At 37.5% G+C, this 27,610-nt stretch overlaps 1 protein-coding gene across 1 annotated transcript in view; it reads left to right on the top strand.

Moving 5' to 3' along the window:
- Positions 1-27,610, top strand: part of KIAA0825 (KIAA0825 ortholog) — a 64,917-nt gene that overhangs the window by 20,825 nt on the left and 16,482 nt on the right. Inside the window, exons 2-3 of the mRNA XM_036310098.1 lie at positions 1,976-2,122; positions 25,154-25,285. Of these exons, the coding sequence (XP_036165991.1) occupies positions 25,155-25,285 (131 nt within the window). The 5' untranslated portion in view covers positions 1,976-2,122; position 25,154. The remainder of the gene's footprint in view (positions 1-1,975; positions 2,123-25,153; positions 25,286-27,610) is intronic.

Genomic DNA, 27,610 nt, shown 5'->3' with positions numbered 1-27,610 from the left:
TTACACTTTGATTGATTGAAAGGATGACCAGACGACCGGACACTTAGCATATTAGACTTTTATTATATAGGATGGTTGCAATGCTGTCTGGATGCTATTTTCACCTCTCCATTTTAGCATGTTCTACATTGCTGTACTTCATAATTATTGTTTGTAGTTGATTATGAACATACTTTAATGAAACAGTTTATTGTGTTTTTATTATTATTATAATGGTTATTATTTTTAGTTATCGCCTCCTGTTTCCTTACCCTTTACTCCATCCCACCATTATGTACATATACCTTTCCTCAGGTAACCAATGTTAACAACATTGACAGTTTGTGAAACAGTAAGTGCTATTTTCCTTTGGTCAAACTGATTGAAAGCTATCAAGAAGGATAGTTCACCCTAGAGCAGGCTGACATTGTCATCAAGAAAGTAATCTGAGTTATTTGTGGGGTTTCCAAGAAATGCTGTGATTTCAGCTGTGGAGTTAGGTGATGTGTTGTATCTCTATAATGGCTTCCCTGTGTTGGCATCTCCACTTTAGTTCTTCAGTGGAAGTGAACCATATTCCTTGTAATAATTCATCTGTTTCCTTTTGTTCAGATTCATTTCCCCAAGTGGTCAAGTTGTCTGTGAGGGTTTTGTCTGTTTCTGATAAACTGGAAATCAGCCTGGGATAGTAGATGTTAGTAACATTGAAGCACTTATTTGTCAGACACCAAAGAAAAGCCGAAAATTATATTTATCAAAAGGAATACTTGGGATCTTCTTCATATCGGTTTTCTAGTCAACCTAGGCCTAACTAAAAGAACAGTTTGGCTGATTATGGATAACAAAATAGTCTTTTCTATTAAAAAGTACATTTATTGCTTATTGCTTATTTTTTTCTTTTAGTAAAGCAAGATAAGGAAGTATAGATTTTTGAAATGAAAAAGTAAAACTTATCACTTGTACATAATGTAAAACTACAGAAAATGAAGAGTTCAGTAAATATCCTGGATAAAAATATCAATATACAAAAATTATACAGATACACATATAAACAAAAATGAAAAAAGCTTTGTAAACAGATATTGTCTAAATTAACATTCAAAATATGACGTGCCTAGGAATACATCTATCATAACAAGAAATATGCAAAACTCCCTTGGAGAAAATAGAAAAGCATTACCTTGTGACAATAAGACCTCAATAAGTGGAATGATATGTACAATGCACATGATGGAAAACTAAACGTTTTGCAGGTGCCTAATTTGATCAGTGCAATATCAACCAAATTTTTATCTGTTTTGATAGGGAAGGGAGAATACTTGATGAAAGAGTCTAAAATTATATGAAAGAGTCTAAAATTAATAAAAGACAAGGGCCAGTGGCTAAGAATAACAACAGTGTACGTTGGTTCAGGGAAAGACAAGTAGTCTGGTGGAACCTTACTAGTGAAAGTGTATTCTGTGGACCCACCCAAAGCATTGGTGGAGTTACCTGGGAGCTTGTTAGAAATATACAATCTCAAACCCCAACCCCAGATCAATTGAATCAGAATCTATTTTAACAAGATAACCAGAAGAGTGGAAAAGGATGGTTTTAATAAATTGTTATGGAGGAACTGGTAACTAAACAGGAAGAAAGTGATTGTATTGAAAGGCACTGCTTGTTTTATGTCCTGCAACCTTCCCTTACTCTCTGTGATCTACATTTCTTTAGGGACATTTGAAAAATCAATGAAAATAAAAAGAATGTTTTGAATATGCATTTTCATAGGAGCCTCTGTTATCCATGTGCTTGTAAGCTGTGGATCACCTTGTTAATAAGGTTTTCTTAGGTGCTCCAACTTCAGCGTGTCTTTATGTATGTTCAGTATCTCTTAGATCTAGCTTGTATGTCATAACCTAATGATAGTACTGTCACTACCAATGTACAGAACTAATGTTGTGACTATATCCCCTCCATTGTAGCAGTGACAAAGTATTATCTAATTATTTTATAGGTGTGTTTTGTATATTTTGGAAAAAACTCTGCTGAAGATCCTAAAGAAAGGGTAGTTCTTTTACCAACAAACCAGAAGGAAATAACTTTCCACCTACTTAGGATTGGAAGACCAGCTCATTCTTAGCACCTTCTGAAACAAAATTAGGTAAGAAATGTTTTCATCATATTTCAAATAATTTGTGCCTCACCCACTTCATTTCCTTCAAGGCTTCTATAATTCTATTCCTTTGGCCTCTAAGAGAGAATATAGCTCACATTTTCCTTTAGGAAGTTAGTGTGCCAGCCAGCTGTCAGCCTTATGATGCGCCTGATCTCCCATGTCAGGGGAAGCACAATTCAATTTTAAACTAAGTCTGCGCAACAGTGCAGCAAGGCTGCCAGCATCTCCCTTTATGTCTCTTTCTTTGAAATTCTTCCTTCCACCTGAACAGTATGGCTTTATTTTTAAATCCTTTGTATGAGATGAAACCAACCACTAACTAACTTTGCTTGTCTTTAGTTAAAAACCAGAGAATTGAAAGAAATAATCTGTAACTATTTCTGCAACCCTTTCTCATTTCTAGAAAATAAAGTACCACTGCTTGTTTAACTTATGACTTGTCTAAACATGTTGAAAGCATTGACTATAAGGCATAACACTCAGACTCTGAAAGGGAACTGTGAAAAGTTCAGTCAAAAGGGAAATGAAGAATAATTTATAAAAGGCACCACAGATAATGATGCCAGCTGGTTATTTTAAAATGCATCCATCTCACCTTGTAATGAATTAGATTTGTCAATAGCAAATGTTTTATGCACCACTTCTACAAAAAATGGCGTGCTGGAGCTGCAGGGCTTTGAGGGTGGCTTCTTCAAAGCTTTACAAGTATCCTCGATTCAAAGACTTTTTTAAAATAATATATATTAAAAAGTTTATTTAAATAATATTAAGGCTGTGACACAAACACCAAATGACAAAAATCAGGAGTTTCAAAGCAGAGGCTGACATGCCATCACTATTTCACACAGTAACTGTTTTTCAAATGAGGGGTGTACCAGGCTGATTTGGGGATTGTGTGTCAGTTTAACTTTAAATTTTCTTGTTATTTTGGTTGTTGTCACAACCTTAATGTCAGTTTTTCAAATAGATTTCTACATTTCCTTTGGTTTTGAGGTCATTAAAAAATGCATATGATAAATCTAACAGGCATAAATAGGTCACACGGAAGTGGAATTCCTTGCTTCTCGGGTGTTAAGAGACAGCTAATACCTGCCTTGTAAGTGGGGAAAGTTAGCTCAGACATTTCAGTGAATTTCTGTTTTTCAGGAATTCTATTCAGACTAATATAAACCCAAATAACAAGACATGATGTTGAGATAATTCTGTTCACATTCTATTGTTCCTGTACCACTAATGCTAACCATTTGATCTTGGTGGTTATCACCTCTGTAGATGTTAAAAACCACAATTGATACTTTTTTCACTAAAATTACAAGTTAAGTTTGATAATTATTTCAATTGAAGAATTCTTTTTGGAAAGACATTGAGGGGAAAGAGGAGGGAGATTGTCAAGGGCGGGGAAAAAATAGACGTATGTAATGCTCTTTGTAATACTTTAAGCAATAAAACAATTTTAAAAAAAGAATTCTTATTCAGTGTAGTTGAGTGTAGGTAAACACTGCCTTAAATTTTTTCATATGGCAGTCCTTTTTATAAAGCACTGTTATGCAGAGTTTTGAAAATAAAATCTTGCTTTCTAAAGTAACACTTGTTACTTGTGTTAAATTTTTCTCTAGTACCACACCAGACTTTAAAGGAGCAGCCAGGAGCATTCTGCAGGGAAAGACAGAAAGGGGAACGAGGAGGGAGAGAATAATCTACTTACCCACATTCCTCTCTCTTTTTTTTTATTCTTTTGTTCAAAATGAGCTGCCAGGGCAGGTCTGCATTGCATATGCTGAATCTACTTTTAATTTAGAATAAATATATTAGAATCTGTCCCACAGTTGTCTTTTTCAGCACCTGTGTTAGAGAAATAAAAGATGAAAAGAGAAGCAAATTGTTTATTGATCTTTTTCTGCTGACTCATAAAGATACTAACCAACCCAAAACACTTCCATAGCTATCATCTCCTCTTTGCTTGAGCCACCAGATTTTATCCTTACTGGTTTTTTATCAATGACTGGGAAAACGTTAATCATTTTTTTCTAGTGCACTTCATTTCTTATCTCTTTATTATATACTAGAGGCCCGGTGCACAAAAATTTGTGCACTCGGGGGGGAGGGGGGGTTCCTCAGCCCGGCCTGTGCCCTCTCGCAGTCTGGGAGCCCTCGGGAGATAATGACCTGCTGGCTTAGGCCCACTCCCGGGTGGCAGAGGGCAGGCCCAATCCCTAGATGCAGCCCCTGGTCGGGCTCAGAGCTGATTGGAGAGTTGGGGCGCCGGCCCCTGTCATGCACAGAGCAGGGCGGATCGGGAGGTTGCGATGCCACCCTCAGTCACGCTCAGAGCAGGGCCAATCAGGGGGTTGGGGAGCTCTTCCCTGTCACTCACAGAGTAGGGCCGATAGGGGAGTTGGGGCACTGCCCCCTGTCACACACAGAGCAAGGCAGATCAGGGGGTTGGGGCGCCGCCACTCTCACACTCAGGGCAGGGCCGATGGGGAGGTTATGGCTCTACCCTGTCACACACAGAGCAGGGCCCGTGGTGGGGGGGGGGGTGTTGGGGCGCCGCACCTTGTCACACACAGAGCAGGGCGGATCAGGGTGTTGGGGCGCCGCACCCTGTCACACACAGAGCAGGGCGGATCAGGGTGTTGGGGCGCCGCACCCTGTCACACACAGAGGCGCAGGGCGATCAGGGGGTTGGGGAGCTCCCCCCTATCAGGCACAGAGCAGGGCTGATCAGGGTGTTGGGGCGTCTTCCCCTGTCACGAACAGAGCAGGGCCGATAGGGAGGTTGTGGCCCCGCCCCCTGTCACACACAGAGCCGTAAGGCGATCAGGGGGTTTTGGCGCTGCCCCCGTCATGCTGATCCCGGTGCTGGGAGGCCTCGTGGCTCCGCTGATCCTGGTGCTGGGAGGCATATTACCCTTTTACTATATAGGATAGAGGCCTGGTGCATAAGTGGTGGCCGGCTGGTTTGCCCTGAAGGGTGTCCTGGATCAGGGTGGGGATCCCCACTGGGGTGCCTGGCCAGCCTGGGTGAGGGGATGATGGCTGTTTGCAGCTGGTAACACACCCTTCAGAGTGGGGGTCCCCACTGGGGTGCCTGGCCAGTCTGGGTGAGGGGCTGAGGGCTGTTTTCAGGGTGGCAGGTGACTGAAGCTCCCAACCGCTCCTTTTTTTCTTTTTCTTTTTTATTCTGGGCCAGCTTTAGCTCTGGCTCCAGCTCTGAGGTCTTTGCTGCTGAAAGCAGGTATCTGGTTTGTTTGGGTTCTATAATCGAAACAATGTATAACTCCAGCTCTGAGATCCCGGCCTCGCTGAAAGCAGGTTTCTGGGGTTTTGTTTAGCTTCTACATTCATTACAGTGTTTCTTAAACTGCAGGCTCAGAGGCCGGCAAGGCAGGCGGGGAACGTTGGTTTTCTCCGTCACTGAAGCAAGCAAGCCTCATGTTAGTTTCCAGCTGCCTGGCTGCCGGCCGCCATCTTGGCTGGCAGTTAATTTGCATATTGCCCTGATTAGCCAATGGGAAGGGTAGCGGTCATTTGCCAATTACCATGTTTCTCTTTTATTAGATAGGATATGTACAGTGTTGAATTTGAGAAATTTCTAATCATTTTCATTTGGGATGATGATGTGGAATTTTCTCTTCATTTCTGGTCCTAACTTTACTTTTCCTACTCATCGAATCCTCCCATATCACATCATTATTAAATCATCACAATTCTAACAAGTAATATTTTTTCTAAGCCCCAGTCCTCAACAATAAGAGTTAACTAGAAGAAAAAAAACAAAAACAAACAAACAAAATAAAGAGGTAATCATGCTGCATTGTATAGTGGTTTGAAAGTGTATACACTTGTGTATAAAGGTTTTGGCTAAGTTCTCCAAACTCATTAAAACTATACTAGTGCCCTTGTTTGAACAAATCGTTATTATTTTTTTAAAAAATATATTTATTTTTATTGATTTCTTACAGAGAGGAAGAGAGAGGGATAGAGAGTTAGAAACATTGACGAGAGAGAAACATCGATCAGCTGCCTCCTGCACACCTCCTAGTGGGGATATCCCCGCAACCAAGGCACATGCCCTTGACCGGAATCAAACCTAGGACCCTTCAGTCCACAGGCCGACGCTCTATCCACTGAGCCAAAATGGTCAGGGCCAAATCGTTATTATTGTTCATACTAATACAAGTTCTGATTCCTATTTGATAAAAACAAAATTTTTAAACAAAAATTCAGAGGAAACTTTCTAAATTCAGAGGAAGCTATCAAATAAATGAATTGTAACTCAGTGTATACTGTAATATTAAAAAGTTTTCTGACAGGGAAACTAAATATTATAGGCTCTTACAAATTCATTTAGGGCACTTTCAGATTTATGCATTTAATAAGCTGGGTAGTTAATCTGACATATATTTAATGTCCTTCAATGAACGGTGATGTTCTAGTGACTGCTTGGCAGAGAATGATGAACTTTTGTTTAGTGTTTATGCTCCATAAGTTAATTCTATAAATGTCTTTCTAATGGGGTACAATATATGCTTTTAATAGTTTTCTATAATATTAAGAGGTAATATGCATTGAGTATTTTCTATATGACAGCAACTGTTCTAAGTACTATCCATGGATTATCTCATGTAATCCCCATAAAAATTCTTTAATGCTATCACTTTTATAAATGTTGTGGGGGAACATGAAAGGAAATATTACAAAACTAGTAAATAATGGAACTGAGATTCAGACACAAGTAGTGTGACCACAGAGCTCCCACTCTAAACCCTCACTACTCAAAGTGCGATCTGCTGGCCAGCAGTGCCTGGGAACTTGTTAGAATTTAAAATCCAAGGCCCACCCCAACCCTATTGAAGATCTACATTTTTAAAAAATATTTTTATTGATTTCAGAGAGGAAAGTATTGGAAGTGAGAGATAGAAACATTACTGATGACAGAGAATCATTGATCAGCTGCCTCCTGCACACCCCCCACTGGGACCAAGCCTGCTACCCAGGCATGTTCCCAGACCAGGAATTGAACTGTAAGTCGATGCTCAACCACCAAGCCACATTGGTTAGGAAAAATCTACTTTTTTTTTTTTTTTTTATCCTCACCCGAGGATAGTTTTCCATTGATTTTTAGAGAGAGTGGAAGAGAGGGGGAAAGACAGAGAAAAATATCAATGTGAGAGAAACGCATTCATTGGATGCGCCCCGGGCCATCGAGGAGCCTATAACCAAGGTACATGTCCTTGACCAGAATCAAACCCGGCCCATGCTCTATCCACTGAGCAAAACTGGCTACGGCTACATTTTAAACAAGATTCCTAGGTTATTGGGAACCTTAAAGTTTGGGAAGCACAGCTCTAAACCATTATGCTATCCTGTCCTCATGAACAGAATTAAGTATCTTTTAAAACAGATTTGTATTTTATGCACAGTGTGTTACTGAAATCCCACCTTTATGCTATCTTGGGCATTCCTATCTATACTAATAAAAGGGTAATATGCTAATTAGACCGGGTCAACCAGCCATCTTCCAGACGTCCGACTTCTTTCCGGACAAAGTCATGGTGGTGGGGGCCAAGGCAGAGACAGGGGCGAGATCAGGCTGGCAGGGGGTTAGGGGCAATCAAGTCGGCAGAGGAAGGCAGTTGGGGGCGAGATCAGGCCTGCAGGGGAAGGTAGTGGGGGCAAACTGGCCTGCAGGGGAGGGCAGTTGGGGTTAGCCAGGCTGGCAGGGGAGGGCCATTGGGGAGACCAGGCCAGCAGAGGAGGGCAGTTGGGCACGACCAGGCCAACAGGGGAGGGCAGTTGGGGGCATGACCAGGCCAGCAGGGGAGGGCAGTTGAGGGCGACCAGGCCAGCAGGGGAGGGCAATTGGGGGCATTAGGCAGGCAGGCAGGTGAGCGGTTAGGAGCCAGCAGTCCTGGATTGTGAGAGGGGTCCCAGATTAGAGAGGATGCAGGCCAGGCTGAGGGATGCCCTCCCCCGCCCCCCCCCCCCACTCTGTGCATGAATTTTGTGCATGGGGCCACTAGTCATTAATAAAGTACCTTATATAATGAGCTCTAATAACTAAACATGAGCAGGGATCTAAAGTAGACCCACATTATCTTGAAATCAATTATATAAAGAACAGAAAAAAACACCCAGATTATAAACAGCAAGTCTTTCTACAGTGGCAACTAACTTCAACATCGGAGACTTTCTTACAATCACAGTGAAGCACATTGCCTAGAGTACAGACTCTAGAGACAGACTGCCTGGATTTGAATCCTGGTTCCCACTTCCAGCTGAGGGGCCTCAGGAAAGTTACACAGCTCCCTGCACCTTGCCTTCACCATCTGGGAAGTGAGGGCCAAAGGGGTAGGTACTTACTTCACAGGATTGTTGTGAAGATGAAATGAGTTAATCAGTAAAGGATTTAGAACAGGGCCTGATATGAGGTGAGTGAATACATGTTAGCTACTTTAGTTGTTATTAGCTATGCTTCCCAGCTTGGAATAGAATAGATTCATATCTCACTCTTCTTGGTTATCAATTGGTAATAAATTGACAAATATATTTGTTAGCAGAACTCACCACATAAAGGCATATTTTTGCTATTAGAGTCTAAATTACAAACTTTAGTTTCTGTATTTTCTGAAAACTATCTCCTGTGGCACTTCCTACCTGTGACTTCTGCTAAATGTCACTTGTTTGTGGTACTTAACCTGTTAAGATCAGTTCCAAATCAGAATGAAATGTGTTAACAGTATATTGATATTTTATTATTTTTTAATTAAAATTGTTTAATGTTGACATTATTGCAGCTGTCCTCTCCCCCACCCCTTGTGAATAAAGATCATGGTTGTAAGTTCATTTGGCCAACTACTTGCATAAGCAATACAGAAAAAATTAGATGGATAAATAATGTTTGTTTAAAGGCTGAATGCTTCAAGAAACTTGTTTCCTTAGGGATGAACATAATTCTGAAATTAATCATGGAAGTCTTTAGGAGAATAATGGTTTTCTATGCAAGTACTCACTTAGTAACTTTTCAAGAATACATCTAAAGTATGAAGTGAGATTGCATGTTCCTGGAAAGTACCATTTTGAAAACTGATTTGTTAAAAGGCACTGAGATCAAAATACTTGGTGAAAACAATGCCCTGGAAAACTTTTAAATTGCCAGCTCCAGGACCCACATCCAGAGTTCCAATTCACTGGGCCTGGAATGAGGCCCGGGTATTTGAATTTTTAACAAGTGACTGAAGTAATTCTACTTAAATTATTCTTGAACTGCACTTTAAAAACACTGCAGCGACATCAAACAGACTGTCGTCAAACTATAGCGGGAAGGCCAGGGAGGGTTGAGGGGGGGCGGTAAGAGATCAATGGAAGGACTTGTATGCATGCATATAAGCCTAACCAATGGACACAAGACACTGCGGAGGGGGGGGGGGGGGGAGGCCAGGGGAAAGTCAACGGGAGAAAAAAAAAGGAGACATATGTAATACCCTTTGTAATACTTTAAGCAATAAAACAAAATTAAAAAAAAAAAAAAAACACTGCAGGAGAGGAAAATACAAATTGGAAAAGGCTTTTGCTGACTACTCATTTCTTTTTGCAGCATTGCCCCCCTTGCTACTTGTTTTTCCCATCCTCTGACCCTCTTACTTTACCTTCTTTGGCTTTTCTCCCTCCTCACGTTAGTGTTCCCCATGCCAGTCCTTAATATTCTGCTTTTCTCTCCTTTACCCTTTCTCAAAGAACATCTCTTCTGGATTTGCCGGTCATATCTCTGTAATAATTCTACAAAAACCACAAAGGTCTCTTTGTAATCTAAAATCTCAGCCAAAATGCAGATGTTGAAATCAATTTAAAGGCTGTGGCAACATTTAAAAAAAAAAATAGGAAGAGTGGTGAGAGAGGAAGAAAAGGACTAGAGTAGACTAGAAAATATCAAAGGAAGTATTAAGGTTAAGTAATGTTTCATGAAGCTTTTGTTTAAGATATGTGTGTGCACACATACCCATTAGATGACAATGCATTTTGTGGATCATAGTCCAAAAAATTGAAAGACACTGTCTGAGTCTTGGTGTTCTGAACTTCCATGTGACATTATGTTTCATCACGCATTTCCCTCCTATGCCTCCTCCATTTCTATTCTGGACATTTCTATTCATATAATCCACTCAGAAATATCATGCCTATAACTGAATTTATAATACCTTCTTATCACAATTTTCCTCCTAAGTTTTAAAAATCTATTCATAAATTATCATTCTGTCATCCAAATGAAAGTTTCAGCATTTCCTTTGTAATAATTTAGCCTTTGCTACATAAACTTCCCTATAGCTTCATCTCGCTACCCTTGCCTATCCTAGGGCTATAACCAGCAGAAAACCTATGGACAGCCATAGAGTTACCCACTCCTCAGCTAGCTTCCTGAAGCTAGCATGGAGCACTGCCTGGTATTTTTTAGCTACCTTCAGTTTTCTGGAAATCTTTTTCCGTCATGCCACATAGAGCTAGATTATCATTTTTTATAGATACGTAAGTTCCATTTTATGTATGTCATATTGTCATTTAAAGTAGCACATCATAATGACACCCTGTCATATATACACCTTGCCCAGAATAGTCCCATTTTATGCCTTTTGTCCTAGCATTACATCTGGTTTAGCATTTGTCTCAGACTTTTTACTTTTGAATGAAGTATTATTTAAATACTTGCATGTAAATAAACTAGGTTAGGTTTAGGTAGGCCTACACTTTGTATTTCCACACTGTGACACGATCTCATATGTGAGATGCCAGCATAGCGAACGGAATTCTCACTTTAACATATGGTTAAGTTGGCAATAACCCATTCTCTCTTCCAGATCCTTTCCAGAGGTAATACTATATGCTAACACATCTTTTTCAAGGGCAGCATGAAGGGTGCTTGGTGATAAAGTGAATGCACTCTGGCGTGAGCAGAGTGATACAGCTAACTTATTCAGCTTTTGTGTGATGGTGATGGCAGAAGTATCCTATGCTGCCACTTCCACTGGCCACTTGATGTGCCAGCCAGTTGTTCTGGACAGCTGCCCTAGCCCATGGATTGCACAGTTTCTCAGACTTTATTTAATCTTGCCATTGAGGGAATACAGTCTGGACTTCGTTGCCACATGGTTTTCATCATGTATCATGTAGTATAAATCCACAACTACCTATTTATTTTATTATTGGGTAACACATTTTTATTTTATAATAACCCTTTCTGATGACAGCAATTAAAAAACACACAGCAGCCCTGACTGGTTTGGCTCAGTGGATAGAGCGTCGGCCTGCGGACTCAAGGGTCCTAGGTTCGATTCCGGTCAAGGGCATGTACCTTGGTTGTGGGCACATCCCCAGTAGGGGGTGTCCAGGAGGCAGCTGATTGATGTTTCTCTCTCATCGATGTTTCTAACTCTCTATCCCTCTCCCTTCCTCTCTGTAAAAAAAATCAATAAAATATATTTAAAAAAATAAATAAAACACACACCAGTACAAATTTAACAGTTACGATTTGCTGAAAAGAATTTTCATGTGTAATTCACACATGAGGGGGCTGTAATGACATCACTGATCACGTGAAAGCAAGAAGACATTAGTCTGCTGAAGAAGATCAACATCTACTACACAGTCTTCTTTTGTTTTGTTTTTTATAGCAAAGGTGGAGATTTATTGAAGAAAAAATACAGACTCCCACGTGGGGAGAGGGAAAGAGTCCCACAGAATGGACTCCCAAGTAGGGAGGGGGAAAGGGTCCCTACACAGTCTTCTTTTAAGACCATCCCTGCAAATACTACATTTCCATAACTAGCTGCAGAAGGTACATTTATGTACCATTCTGTGAAACATGACTTTTCACTTATATAAAGTGATGGTTCTCTCTTAATTTTGGTTTCACATTTTCTTGTGCATGTATAAAAATGTGAAACAATAACTATGTATTGGCTCCATTAAAAGAAATTTATCAATAGTTAAATGATACCAGTTTTACATGAGTATCATTGGATATTTCTAATTTTAAAAAATCAATTCCAGTAGTTCAAGTTTTGTGTCTAATTCATGGGATCGAAGTAAAGCATTTAGAAATTTATCCTGTAAAAGGTGAAGCACTTGACATTATTGTGAATACTGTTATAATTTGTATTAAAAACTGCAACATGATAAAATTATTTGGTTTTTGTGATGTTAAAAGTATGTTGTGGTAGAACATAACATCATGAGCATTTTAAAAATAAATGTAGAACCTATGGAGAGAACTATACTTGAAATATATTGTGATGCACATTGTAATTCATAATAGCATCAAAAACTTTCAATATCTACCAACCTAAATAGAAGTTGTAGTTGTCAAAAAGTACAAATGTGCTTATACATACACAAGATGACCAGCCTATAGATTTTTGTGATCAGACCGATGGAAAGAAAACAAAAATGATTTAAGCATGGCAGTATACGCTTCCTCTCTTTGGATTTTAGAAATGTTTGAGACTTTAAAAATCGCGTTGTGTCCTACCACCATATTAAATACTCTTATTAAAATGTCCTCTCAATTTTGGTTGCAATTTATTCAAAACCTACTAGAAATCTGTAATCAAAGCATTTATTACATGGAAGGCAAAAATTTAGTTTATGTGAAGCCTTTAGAGAATTGCAGTTATTGGGGGGAAAAACTCACAAGTAGGAAGACGTTAAAATATATCCCTATGAAATCATAGTGGGGACTAAATGAATTAAATGATGATAACTTGAATGGTGTATAAGATTTAATTGTGAAATTCCAAGATTTTGTTTTGAATTATATAGACTTATGGGGAAACCCTTTTGGTGGAGCTCATCTTTTTAACTGAATAAATTTAAATTCTAATTCAGAAGAGGATGACTTTTCTCCTGGTCACTTAGACTTAAAATCCTGCTATAAACACTGATTCCTCTCTTTGTTTTACACAAATCATTCTGGTGGTAGGCTAGAGAATGAGTTAGAAGGAGGTAATACAAAATACTGTAAGGGAGACTCTTTAAGAAACTGCTGCACTAATCCAGAGGATGGAGTTTTAATCTGCACAGGAGCAATAGGAGATGAATGGATGTGAGAGAGAGAGTTAAGACTGATCATTTCGCTGTGAGTTTGGTGATATAATGTTGGAATGTGGGAGATGACTCTCACATTTCTGACTTGAATATATAGGTTGATAGTAGTGCTGCTAACTATCATAGGGACCTCACGAAAAGAAAGAAGTTTCAGAGAGAAAATAGTAATGTTGTTTGGGAGTGTGTGAGTTTAAGGTGCCTATGGGACATCCAAGGGAGTGATGTAGCATGGAGTGGGATAATTAGAACAGGAGTTCCCACACACAGGTTATAGTGGTAGACATGAATGTAGATGAAATTGAATAGTCAGAAGACAGCGGGAAAGAGAAAGAAAGGAGCTGTACAGGAAACTGGGCTCTGGTATTCAAGATAGAGTTGGGGGAGAAATCGTGCTTGAATGGCCAATGGATTGGCCTTTGGAGAAGGAAGACCCTAATACTAGAATTAAGTATAGCAAACTGAGGGAATACGACATTTGGGAATTGTGAGGTTCTAATAACTATAGGAGAAATCCAGGCCTAGCTTAGACAGGAAATGTTCCAGAAATATTTTACCATTTGAAGTTTCTAGACTTAAGTTTAATAAACCAAACTTCAAAGACATAATTGTCCATAATGTAGTTTTACACTACAACTTTTATTCTAGTACTCTTCTACAAGCTTACTATTCATTTTTACTCTGACCTTTGGAAGTTTTACATTGTGTATGCAAGGATACATTAATTAGTATAGAGTGGACTTTTTAATATCTTGTGAAGAACATCAGTTGTGTTAGAATTTGATACATAGAAGTGTTCTAGAAATTTGACTTTGAAGTCAAGTCAGTCTAAAACAATTTAAAAGTCTCTTTAGACTTCATTCTTAGAACCTGTTTCTCAATGGTATCGTGGAGTACAATTTTAACTTTTTTCATTTCATTTTAGTTATGGTCTGTTACTTTTCAAAATTACATCAAGATGTGTTATTTGTCTTTAGACATGTTTAGTCATTAAAGCACCTAATTTAAGTAGTTTTTTATCCCTGCAACCTATGCCTCCAAATTATCTCTTATATATCCATTTTGATCCTTCAGTTTGGGTATATGATTTATCTTTTAGTATAAAAATGTTGAGTTCTTTCATCACAATTACAGTCATTGGTCTGATAATCCTGCGAGTCATACTATACAAAACAAGAAGCTCATATCAAACTCCTGGCAGGTTTAGTTAAAATTAAAATGCATGCTTAACTGTAGAGATTGTCAAGTGTGGAAATAATATTTGTCCAGCTGGACAGCTTTCTTTTGTACTTGCTAAATGAAAGTTGAGATTCTGTCTGCTCCTTGAAAGCTTCTGTGTCATGAAGGTAATTTGGACTGTTTGTGGTTTGACAGGGATTATTAAAATCAGATGAAGTGAAGGGAAGCAAGTGTGAGAAAGCAAAATTGACACTGACATTCTCTATTATTTGCAGCTTGGATCATGATGACTATGTTGATATGATAGATTCACTGTTGAGATATGTTAAGCAGCAAATAAAGTAAAAAGCAAGTATAGTGATGGATTTTTAGATTTAACATGAAGAAATCCAATATTTACTTTCACTGATTGCTTTTTAAATAGATTTTTCAGGTCATTTTATATGAATTTGCTTTAACCAACAACGAATTATCCTATTGAACTAAAGAATTAAAAAGTGTACTGCAAAGGCAAGATTAAATATTAAAGAAATAGATCACTCAATTAAAATAATAGAATTTTAAAACTGTAAGAGTCCTTAAAGATTATTATTATTCTTTTTTTTTGTAGATGGAAACTAGGAAGAGTTTTAAGGCATCACATTTAAATTTCATTTGATAGCTTAAATGTTAAATTCTGATATTTCATTACAAGTATATTTTCTAACCATTCACATTTTTTTTTTTTTATTGCTTAAAGTATTACAAAGGGTATTACATATGTGTCTTTTTTTTTCCCCCCGCTCTTGACTATCCCCTGGCTTCCCCCACCCCCCATTCACATTTTTTTAAAAAATGATTTAAGTCACCTGGCTGGCGTGGCTCAGTGGTTGAGCATCGATCTGTGAATCAGGAGGTCCCAGTTCGATTCCCAGTCAGGACATATGCCTGGGTTGAGGGCTCGATCCCCAGTGTGGAGCGTGTAGGAGGCAGCTGATTAATGATTCCCTCTCATCATTCTCTCTCATCATGTTTCTATCTCTCCCTCTCCCTTCCTCTCTGAAATCAATAAAAAATATATATTTTTAAATGGTTTAAGTTGTTAAAAGGCATTTATGGTTTAAGCCATAATTGTAGAAACCTTTTCTTGTTTAAAGATAATGTACAAATTATGTTATTATAGTTATATGTTGCCTACAAATAGTATTATGTGCATTAATGAAGTAAATGGCTTCCATAAATGTGATTTTCTCCTAAAACATCCTTAGTAGAGGGAGGTATAGCTAGGAAGTTATTTCAAGATGTCAATTAAGGTTAGTGATAGTATAATAATGTAATGAAATGTGAAGAATTATATATATATAAAAAATAAGGTAAAGAGCCTGGAGTTGTCTTATGCGTTGTGGAAAGTCTTCAGTGTTATTTAAACAGGATAGTGAAAGATCTGATTTGATTTATAAAAAGAGAAGTCTAATGCCAGTATGCAGGGTAGATACCAACTGGGTGTCCTGTGATTCAGCTCAATTCAATTCTAACACTAACTACATGGAGTTAGTGCAAACTCCAAAGTTAAAGGCTCAATCCCACAAGACTGCCCCTACTTCTTCCTGGATCACTGCAAATTTGGGGGCTCCCACACCCCTTCTCAGGTTCACTAATTCATTAGGATGATTCACAGAACACGAAAGCACTATACTTCTGATTACAATTTTATTAGAAAGGATACATTCCAGAATGGCCAAATGGAAGAGATGCATAGGACAAAGTAAGGAAGGGGGTAGGAGGAGATGGGGGGGAAAACCAAATATATATTTCTCATTATGCCACAAGATGTGAGCCCTGAAGGCGAGATAGGAGATTTCTTCAGCAGGAAATAATATCAGTTTGAGAATACTGGTAGCAGACAGAGAAAAATTTGAGAGCATATGGTGACCATTTAAGATACAGAGAAAGAAAGGGTCGAAGAATTTGATGACTATTTAAGACAGAGATCTTAGGATTTATGTGCCATATATGGACACTCCAGCATCTCTCTTTTGTGTGTTTTTATTTTTATAACTGGTTAGAAATGTAAAAACCATTCTTAGCTTGCAGGCCATAGAAAAAACAGACTGTACCATAGTTTGCTGACCCTGATACTAATACTAGGGCAAGGGAGGGGAGTTTAGGGTGCCGGTGACTCCATAATATAGGAAGAGAAGCGAGTTTAAGGGAAAGATTTTGAATTAAGTTTTGGACATGTTGATTTCAGGGGACCTTTGAATCAGTGAAGTGGAACTGCCTAATAAGCACTTGAAATATGTGTGTGGGTTTTGGAGGAAGAGGTAAGGTTAGAGATATAGACTGATTTTTCAGCATCGAGATAATAGGTGAATGAGGTTGAAATGAAAAGCATGTGGAATACAAAAGAGGACCAAGAATTCCAGCATGAAATGGATAAGAAGAAATTTTTCTTTCCCTCCCCTAGTCAGGCAAGGGGAAAGGAAATTTGGGAAGACTACAAAATGAGAACTAATAGGAAGAGATTGTTTTTGAGGTCTGAGAAGAAATATCCAGTAAATAAAAATAAAACAAAAAATGTTTAAATTAAATGAATTTAATAACTTTAGAAAAAAATGAATCTAATATTGTAAAATTACATTAAAAAGAAGGCAGTGGCTTTGAATGAGGCATGCTCAGGGAAAGTATTTAAAATGAGAAGCTGGTCTACAGAGATCCCTGTGGCGAATAGCAGTGTTTAATGGCAGAGATGAAAGAGGAGCCAATCAAGATGTTTATTAGTTTAATAAAATCTACTCTGGTTAATTTAAGCAAAAAACAAAACAAAACAGAAATGTTACTCTTGGGCCGAGGAGCAGGGAGAGGGTTTATTGTGCTTCTCACAGAACCAAAAGAAAATTATATGAGCAATCAGCCAGTTAGAGGACAGAAACTAGCAGTTACAGGGGCCTCAGCCAAAAAAAAAAAAAAAAAAAAAAAAAATTAATGCACCTTCTCTTGGAAGGCTAGAGTTAACTTGATGGCTACCACCAGCAATTCTCTTTCCCTGCTTTCATTCCCAATCTCAGAATTCATTTAGTCGCATTTGATGGTTCAGCTTGGGTCAAATGTTTAAGCCTGGATCAATTACTTATGATCAGGAAAGCTGAATGGGTCCTCTAGCATAGAAATGGACAACCATTGTATATCTGTGTATAATATCTCAGATTAAAAAAAGAAGATATTATGTGAGCTTGCCAACTAGCTAAAGTGAATAAATGTGTGAGAGACAAGAGACCTGGGAACCCATGATACTTAGGAAGATTGGCAAGAAAGGAAACAACTGTAAGGAAGGAGTAGTTATCAATACCAAATAGTGCAGAGATTATGTGTGATAGGAATTAAAAATATTTGTCAGTTTCAGTGTAAGGAAATAGGCAGAAACCAGATTGCTCTGGGTTGAGAAATGAATGTCAGATAAGCATATAGTAGGAAATATAGACTGCAATTTTGAGATGCTGGGCTATGAAGGGAAGGGGGTCCTACAAAGGGTTCTGTTGGTTTCTAAAGAGCAAGAAACACAAACTTACTTATAGTTAGCTGAAAGGGATATTGATACAGCATGTGATAATTGATGGAGTCAAAACTCTGGAAATCATAAAAGGGTATTTCAATGGAAATAGTAATTTATCAAATTAATGTTAAGTTAATTAATAATATTTTGAAAATTTAAGAGAATAGTATCACGTTAATATAACCAGCTAATTAATACTAGTAACATAATACTAGTAGAATTTTTAGGAGAAATTCTTAAACCCTTGGGACATACTTTAAGAATCCTAATTTTTTTAGAAGTACCCATTTGTATACAACGTACATGCTAAGTTCAAATCATTCTACTCTGTTAAAAGGAAATTCCTTAAAATGTAATTGGCATCTCATAAGCTATGTATGTTGTTATTCCCACTTGATACATAGTACAACTGCCTTTTTAAAAGTGTTCCTTAACTTAAACTTTTTGCTATTGCAGTTATTCTGTTCTCCAAACTACTAAGGTTTTATTGCACTTAAAAATTCATTCATTAATCATTAGTTCCATGATTTGTGACATTATTTAGGTCTAACCTCAAATTGTGTGATAATTTTATGACTTTTAAATTACATGAAATATGTACATGCCAAGTTACAAAAAATGCAAAAATTAAAATTTGTTTTCACATATGGTTTCACTGTTTTATATTAAAGCAAGAGATGGCTAGGATTGCATGTTGAAGATTATAAAGAGTTATTAAAATGAAAATATTTTCTAAAAAGAGCAGTACTTTGAAAACTAAAGAAAGCAGTTTCAGGTTTGGTGAGTAAAGCATATGACAATTAATTCAGTTTGCTTGTCAAGTTGCAATAGTGTATTCTGACTGATCCTGTCAATTTCTACTTCATACATACACGATGTAAATTACTAATAGAGGAGTTACAATGAAATATAATTTATTGAAGGAGATTTTAATAGCTGTAGTATGTTTATATAAGTATTTACTGACTGTATATTAATATTCTAACCCATATAATTTTAATAGTCAGAACTTCCACAATTATTTGTGGAAAATATAGTAGTCTGTGGAGGAAAACCTAATATATATAGATCAGAGTTGAAAAATAAATTTGAATAGAATAAGAAATTTTTTATTTTCTAATTTAAGACTTTAATGCTTAAGGTATTCTAAATGACTATCAACAAATTGAGATTTGCTTAAATTGTTTCTCATTCTTTGGGGGAGACTAAAATATTAGGATTTTAACTTCCAGTAACTGATGAAATAACTTAGTGATGACTCTGAATTATCACAGGGGAAGATCTAGCCTTAAAAAAAAAAAAAAAAAAAAGAAATCTGGGGGAGGGATTATATAGGTTTCATAATAAAGAAAATTTATAATGGTCCTAGGGGACACTGTCAAATATATAAGGCAGTAAACAACCAATACAGAGGCATTTTATATATAGTTTTGTGATTAAGGACAGCCTTTGAAGCAGTCTAAATCCCAGCTTTGCTACTTCCTATCTAAGTGATTTGGGGCAAGTCATGAACCTCTGTGCCTGAGTTTCTACCTTTTTTCATATGGAGATTATAACAGTATCTATTGCATAGGATTATAATAGGAATTAAATGAGTTCATATATATAAAGTACTTCAAACAATGCATAGCCCATATAAAATACTACGTAAGAGTTGGCTATTATTAACATTAATATTACTTGGCCCTCATACCTATAAATTATATCTCAATGAATGAGTTCACTGAACCAAATAAAATTTTTAAGATTTAGTAAAAGTTGAATTTTGAGTTATATAAAGTTGGCAGGACTTTGTGAATGATACAGGAAGAGTACTTTCTGACTAAATATAAATGGGAAAGTAAAAATGAACCAGGCCTGAAAAGATTGGTTCAGGTTTAAGAATAATGATCTGGACAAAGTTTATTTTCACTTCGTTTTGATATCAAACCAGCAACTCAAACCGATCCAGCAATAGAAAGAACAACACATAATATAAAGAATAAGAGATGAGGATACAATGCCTCTGAAAATATGATTCTCTAATGTCTTCCTTTTCCTTCTGGAGACACAATGCCCAACGTCCATTGGCCTCAAAAATTTTTGTTGAGGGAAGAATGTGGCAAGTCAGAGTAGCCCAGAGACATGGGCTAGTTGCTTCTTAGAATATTTTAGGGAGATTGAGTTTTGCAGGCAGAAAAGCAGTACAGGGTATCTATTTATTACCATAGAATAATATCTTGATGCCTCACATTTCTTGTTTTTGCATATTATTTCTTGCTATGGGTTCTACTTTAGCTTTCCATGTAGCAGTCCTGGAGAGCTAAAGTGGCTCTGAGAGCCCAAGATGCAGGAAAAATGATGGGATTGACAAACAAAATAGTCCATTTTAAGAGTGAATTTGGGTGGAAGGGTTCAGAAATATGTATGTCTCTTATAATTTCTTATAGAATACAGCAGATTTATTGCTAGAAGAAACCTCAGGGCCTAATAAATCCATTAATTGAGGAACGTGAGCCCCATCCTTCTTGAGTAACTTACCCAAATGCACATAGACATTAACAGAACCAGGATCAGGACTCAGATCTATTGCTTCTTGGTTCAATAATGTTTATAGTTAGATGTGTTTTATCATAGTGCAACATTTTGAAACTTCTTTAGTTTCAGGTAGAATGTGTAATTATTTTTAATTCATACCAACACCCCACTTCCTTGTCATGCTCTTTCACAGTATTTATTTTAGGTTAGAGAGCATTGTTGAGTAGTCAGACTTCCGGTGAGCCAGAGCTGGTGGACACATTCAGTCTACATTGAGTTCACAGAAGGTATATGACCCACCTCACTGGGCTTTTCCACAGAGGAAAAATCACACAGTCCTATTTTTCCCCTTTACTAACTCAGTTGTAGTGTGGATTTCTTCCAAAAGGTTCAGTCTTCTTTTTAGTACTTTTTAACATTTATTAGTTGGTTATAAGAAGAATGGCACTCCAGATTTTTATTGTTGAAGAAACAGAAAAAAAGATAAAATAAGGACTCTAACCATTATATGTTTTAAATGAGAGAGAGAGAGAGAGAGAGAGAGAGAGAGAGAGAGAGAGAGAGAGAGAGAGAGACCCTATAGTAGAAAAGTATCATTTTGAAATATGTTAAAAGATTGGTGAGATTCCAAAATTATTTTTCTGGGGTTTCTTTTGATCACATAAACTATATATTTTTTTATTGCTTTATTGTAATGTTTTCTGGCAGTGCTTATAATATGCTCGTATTTTCTTATAGTCACTGTTCTTAGGAATTTATAACTCAACTGTTACATTTTGCCTACGGCTGAAACATGATCTACAGATGTTTGGCTTAGATATAATTCTTCAAACATAACTCATTTTTACAGGCAATAATTAATATTAGATTGGATTTTCATACGTGTTTGAAATATTAAGCACTGTGTTTTTAACCTTATAAAAAATTTTGGAAACATAGGAGAATGAACATTTAAAAACAATATTGCAGAATAGCAATTTCAAACACAAAGTTATTGTACTTTAAGGAGGTGCAGCTCCCATTTTTGATTTATCATGGAGTAAGATAAGAGACTTCATTCATTATGTCAAATTATTATAATCTTCCTGATGACAATTTAATAGTTGGAAATACAGGAACATAAAGAGACTGTAAAGCTATATCCTGACCTACAATTTCACCGCCTCTTCGTTTTCCTCCCTAAATTTTATAGTTAGTTCTACCTTTCTAAAATTTCTAAAATACCCCTGGAGTATTTGCCAAATTACATTCATCCCTCAATAATTTACTTTTCTGTTGTTGAAGTCATAGTTACCTTTTAGAGAATAGCAGTGATCTTTCTATGGGCTCCTTTTTTTTTATGGCCTTATTCTTTTTACTATCTCTGCTCCTTGTGAAGAGAGACTGTCCATCCTTTCCATTCCATCATGATGCCCAGCAATGGCAGACACACTGTGGCACAGATAAGGAAATGGGAGGATTGGCGCCTATGTCCATGCCCATTTGGTGCATGCTTCTTTCTCACCGCAGTCCTGCAGGGATCACTGCCAATTTAAGAGACATTTTTAAATCCAAACTTCAGCATTACTTACCACAGTCTACTCTATTTATTTCTTATGTTCATCTGTGCATCACTGTTTGTTAATGTTTTCATCCCATTAATTATATTTTGTCCATCAGGTTTTGTTTGCTTATTTTATTTTTTTAATATATTTTTATTGATTTCAGAGGGGAAGGGAAAGGGAGAGAAAGAGAGAGAGAGAGACAGACAGAGAGAGAGAGAGAGAGAGAGAGAGAGAGAGAGAGAGAGAAATATCAATGATGAGAGAGAATAGTTGATTGCTGCCTCCTGCACGCCCCCCCATTGGGGATCAGGCCCACAACCCGGGCATGTGCCCTTGACCCTGAATCAGCCTCCTGGTTCGTAGGTCAACGCTCAGCCACTGAGCCACTCCAGCCAGGCTGTTTGTTTTTTAAATCCTATCACACAGCATCTTAGTCTTGCTGCCTTTTACCGAAAAGGTGACTCTTGCTTCTCTTATCCTTCATCACCATGGAACCATATAAATAATGATATGGAAGCATCACAAGATGTATGCCAGTCACATGAAAACTCTGAACCATCATCATTCTGCTACTCCATCTTGTCACAGCTTTAATGCATTCTTTGTGTTTGTTGATTAACTTCTTTACTGAGGTTAGATAGAGAAAAGTCAGACAACCATGTAGATTGGGAATCCTTCAAAATCATGATTCCCAACCTTATTTGAATGCTCAACATGTTTCAGTTTATTATCAGTTTTCTCTAGAACTGATTTCAAAGAAGGACATAAAACACACATTATCAAAATAATACAAGAAACATTTTCTTTTAACAGTATTTGGAAGCACAAATAAAATAATACAAAAAGATTGGTGAAGTGGTCATATTTAATCAAAAGATATTTAGGAATTATGTAAGTTTTGAAATAGATTTTGAATAAAATGATAAACACAAATTGCTAAGAGAGAAGTTAAGGATGGAAGATGTCTAAAATGAAGAGAGATAGGGAATGTAAAATAAAAAATTATAAGTCCCACTGAGAGCAGGGGTAATTTCTTTTTAAAATATTTTACCAAAGGCTAGTATGCAAAGTGTCCCCTCGGGAGTTCGACCCGGAAACTGGGAGTTTGATAGCTCGCTATGATGTGTACTGACCACCAGGGTTTGGCATAGAAAGAAGAAAGGCCCTGGCCGGCAGCTGGAAGGCCGTCATTGGCCCTGATTGCTGGCCAGGCCTAGGGACCCTACTAATGCACAAATTTTGTGCACTGGGCCTCTAGTTATATATGAAATGATAAATACTTATTGCAAAAAAAACAAAGCAAACAAAAAACAATTGAGGGAATCAATCAGGTAGACCTAGAGCAGCTTGTAGCAAATATATACCCCTGGACTACAAGGCTTGAACGGGCGGCCCATTCTTGGGTCCCCCTCCCCTTGCAAGGAGTCTGAATCTGCTTGTAATCAATTTTCCATACTTTTGCTTAAATCTTCTGGTCCGTAACTCATTCTTCAGTGTCGTGAGACACGACCCCGAGAAAAACACCTCTGCTCACCGTTCTGGTTATCAGTTAGACAGACATGAGCAGAGCAAGGATGATGGGACAGATACAGAAACTAGATGCCTAGCAAGGGGCAAAACTGAGAAGATAAGAACCTTGCCCCCAGAGAAACCTTTCCTCCCCTAGCTTATTGCCGGTCATGTGGTTTAGATCCTCCCGCCCTGACCTTTTCCTCCCTAAAGATAACATCTAGGCCTCAGTTGTATTTCAGCTCCAGGGCTAGAAAAGCAGCAAAACCAGGAAAGTGATGCCATGGCTACCTCAGGACCAGCTACATTGACTATTGAACCTCTGCCCTTGTGCTGACCAGTCAGTGGAGACCACAACCGTGAAAGATCACACCCTCCCCTGAGACTTCCCCTAAGATTTCCACTTACCAGAGAGAGAAATACACTCAGAGTGAAGGGCCTAGTGTGCACTCTCCCCAGGGGAGCAGACTCACCCCATTCCCTTTCTCCTTCTTTAGGGACCCCATGAGACTTGCAACCAGGGGAGCATTGGGCAGCGGCAGCTTGTCCCGAGCTAACCCCCTGAACCTGTCACCAAGGCCGCCTTTTCTCTGACTTTTCAGTGAGCCAAAGCAGCCCAGCCCAGGCCCTCCTGTTGCTTTTTCTATGTTCTTCCTTGTTTCACTGTCCTAAATATATTTTTAGCTGCAGCCAATAAATTCTTTCTTATTTTGCTATACTTTGTCTCCTGATTGAAATCTTTCCTTCAAGAAAACAAGAGCCAAGATCTCGTGGTCTCATCGGTAACACTATCTATCAGTCATCAAAATATTTGATAAGCACTATTGTATGCCCAAAAATAACATATCCCTAAATAAAATAGTTCATACACTGTACCAACTCATCCTTCTTAATCTGTCCCATTGCCCTGACCCTGCATGTTCACATAGCACTTCTCACCATGTGATCTTTTATAAAATCTGTTGATGTGTTTCTAAAATGTACCTTCTGCACCCGAATAAAACTCCGTAAAGGAAGGGACTTTCACTTGTTGCAGCTATATCCCAAGCTTCAACTGCAATGCTTCTTCCTTACCAAACATTCAATAAATATATATGGAATGAATGGATGAATAACTCTTTGATAGTGGGGAAAAATGCATATCTATAAAAAGTAGCAAATTTAAGTTTTAGTTATCAGAGAGGAGATTGTTTTGCCCTTTTCATATATGAGTAGGGCCTAGTTATCAGGCAATAACAGTTCTGAGGTTGTCATTTCCAGGCTAGCTTGTGGGTAAGAGTGGAAGGAAGGTATTAAATTCTTTCTGCATCAGCCTTTGTTCACAGTGGTCTGTGAGGCTTTGTGATTTTCTTTGCAGTGCTGGGTTACAGTGGGAAGCAGCAGGCTGTTTATAAGTTCTCTCTGAGGGGTGCTGTTTTGTTCAGTTTTCAAACTAGAGAAAAGTGTGAAAATTAGGTCACACCTCATGAACTTTAACAAAACACTCTACCCAGTTTACTAATACCCTAGTTCTTCTATTGCTATATTTCATTTTACCTAGAAGTGGGAATTACTGGTTTTGATTTAGAATCACATCTTGAGGTAGGTTTTTCCCTTTATTTTGAAGTAACTAACATGTTTTTTATTCTTGTTCCTCAGAATGGATTGGGGAGATGAATATTCCCATAATTCCTTTGACCTACATTGTTTGTTAAATTCATTTCCTGGAGACTTGGAGTTTAAGCAGATCTTCAGTGATATTGATGAAAAGATAGAACAAAATGCTGCAAGGTAAATATTGCTAATTAATTAAAACAAGTTAGTTTCATGTTTAATTTACACAAATGTTACCTAATCTAGTTTTATTGTTTTCTACTGTTAGATAATTTTAGTTTTTCATTGTCATTAATTTTGCTGGAAAAAAAAAAATGATGAGACTTTCCTCCCTAAAATTTAATGTGATTTTTCTTATCTGATTAGTACTGTATTAAAACTATATATATATATATATATATATATACATATGTGTATATATATATATACATATACATATATGTGTATATATATTGGCATTGACTTTGTTATAGGTAGAAGTGCAGTTCTTGGGATGCCACAGGGAAAACAATTTTCTGAGGTCCCTCCTGAGGATGGGGATTCATGGAAAGCTTTATTGATGATGTAAAATTAAGGGGTTCCCTTCAAAAGTCTCATCTCTGTCTGTCTTGCCATGGAAGAAGTCCAATCTTGTCTTCAGCAGGGCCAGAATGAAAGCCACTGCACAGAATTTCTGCTCCATATTAAATCCAGTCCAGCATCCTGCGTGCCATGTTGCTGCTTATGGCCATATGACTACCGTAGGCGAGCGCATGAACACAGGGCGAGTGCGGTTCACAGAGCAAGAGGGAGCACAAGAAGAAGAAAAGGAAACTCTTTGGGGATTTTACCCTTCCAGGATTTTGTGCACTTGCAGTAGCTCCATCCTCTCAGCCAATGATCTTCTCCCTGGCTAGTCTGAGGTGACCTTCCCTACGTCACTTAAACTTCTCTGCACATGCGTCCATCACCCCTTGTGCCATGCGATTCACAGGGAATGAGCCAGTGATTCCCTGGGGAGCATAAAGCTATGGCTTTCTGGTGAAGCTGCCCAGATGACCATGCTAGATAGGACAATAACACCTTTAAATAGATAAAACTTTTTGAATTGCTATTAATGATTTCTTAGATTTTGCCAGTATTGTTGGCCTGGATTTTTTAATATGTTTAGAGTTAAACATTGTTCTTTGGTGGCTAAGCACAAAAATTTTAAACTAAGATATTAAAATAAAATAATAGTATAAAGCCATGGATTGCTTGAGTTGCTGAAAACAGAATGTTAAAAATAAATTATTTATATGTAATATTTGTCATTTTAACTCTCTTTCTCACTTACTTTGGGAGGCTAGTGACTCTACAGAGAATTGTTATGCCATATCAGTCTTCATTACCTACTTCAAAAGTGTTACCAAACACTGAGGGGAGCTAGGGCAGCTAAGTAGTTTCCCATTAATACATGTACTTTGCTAGAATAGACTTTGTCTTCAAATGTATTTCTGGACTCTTGAGTCAGTTTACTTATTTGAATCTTTTTGGTCAAAGAGTCTAATAATTCCCCTAATGTAGGTTATAAATATGAAGCCACAGTAAAAATTTCTATTGTAGAATGATAACATAGTATTTCCTTCTTAAAAATTTAAGGTATAGTTATATTGAATTGTCAAAGAACTGAACCAAGCAAGTGAAATGTTCCTATAATATTTTCCTCAAGTTTTATATGAGAATGTGGTTAATTTTTTTATCATTATATAAATGTGCATAGATAACAAATTCAAAAGATAGCATACCCACTGAAATTAGGCTCCTACACTTCCACAGAAACTGGGAGATACAGGAGCTATCTCCTTGGTGTTTGCATTTGGAAAAGATGGCTCCCAGGTTCTTGAGATAGTCCTGGCTTGGAAAGTTGACAAAAGGCCTATCTAGTCTTCCAAGGGATACATGTCAAAGAGATGGAAAAGTGCTTATAATTACAAGTTTCTCAGGTAAATGCTTTTAAAACAGGAATGGAGGGAAATCTTTGTTCTTATTTAAAGCAGAGAGAATTAAGTCTCTTATTTTTAACTTGTATTTGCCCTTACACTATATGTATATTTTTAATTTAAAAATTATACCCTTATATTCTATGTCACAGTTGATGAATATAATGTTTTGTTGTTGTTAATCTTCACCCAAGGATGTTTTTTCTTTTTTTTCTTTCTTTTTTTAAAATATATTTTTATTGATTTTTTACAGAGAGGAAGGGAGAGGGATAGAGAGTTAGAAACATCCATGGGAGAGAAACATCCATCAGCTGCCTCCTGAACACCCCCTACTGGGGATGTGCCCGCAACCAAGGTACATGCCCTTGACTGGAATCGAACCTGGGACTCTTCAGTCCACAGGCCGATGCTCTAGCCACTGAGCCAAACTGGTCAGGGCTGTGTTAATATTCTTTTTTTTTTTTTTTTTTACATTTTTTTATTGTTTTATTACTTAAAGTATTACAAAGGGTATTACATATGTGTCCTTTTTTTTTCCCCC

Source organism: Myotis myotis, unplaced genomic scaffold, assembly GCF_014108235.1.
Source record: "Myotis myotis isolate mMyoMyo1 unplaced genomic scaffold, mMyoMyo1.p scaffold_m19_p_5, whole genome shotgun sequence".
NCBI classification, from domain to species: Eukaryota; Metazoa; Chordata; class Mammalia; order Chiroptera; family Vespertilionidae; genus Myotis; species Myotis myotis.
Note: the sequence above shows the minus strand (reverse complement) of the source record. Positions and strands in the feature narration are given on the sequence as shown.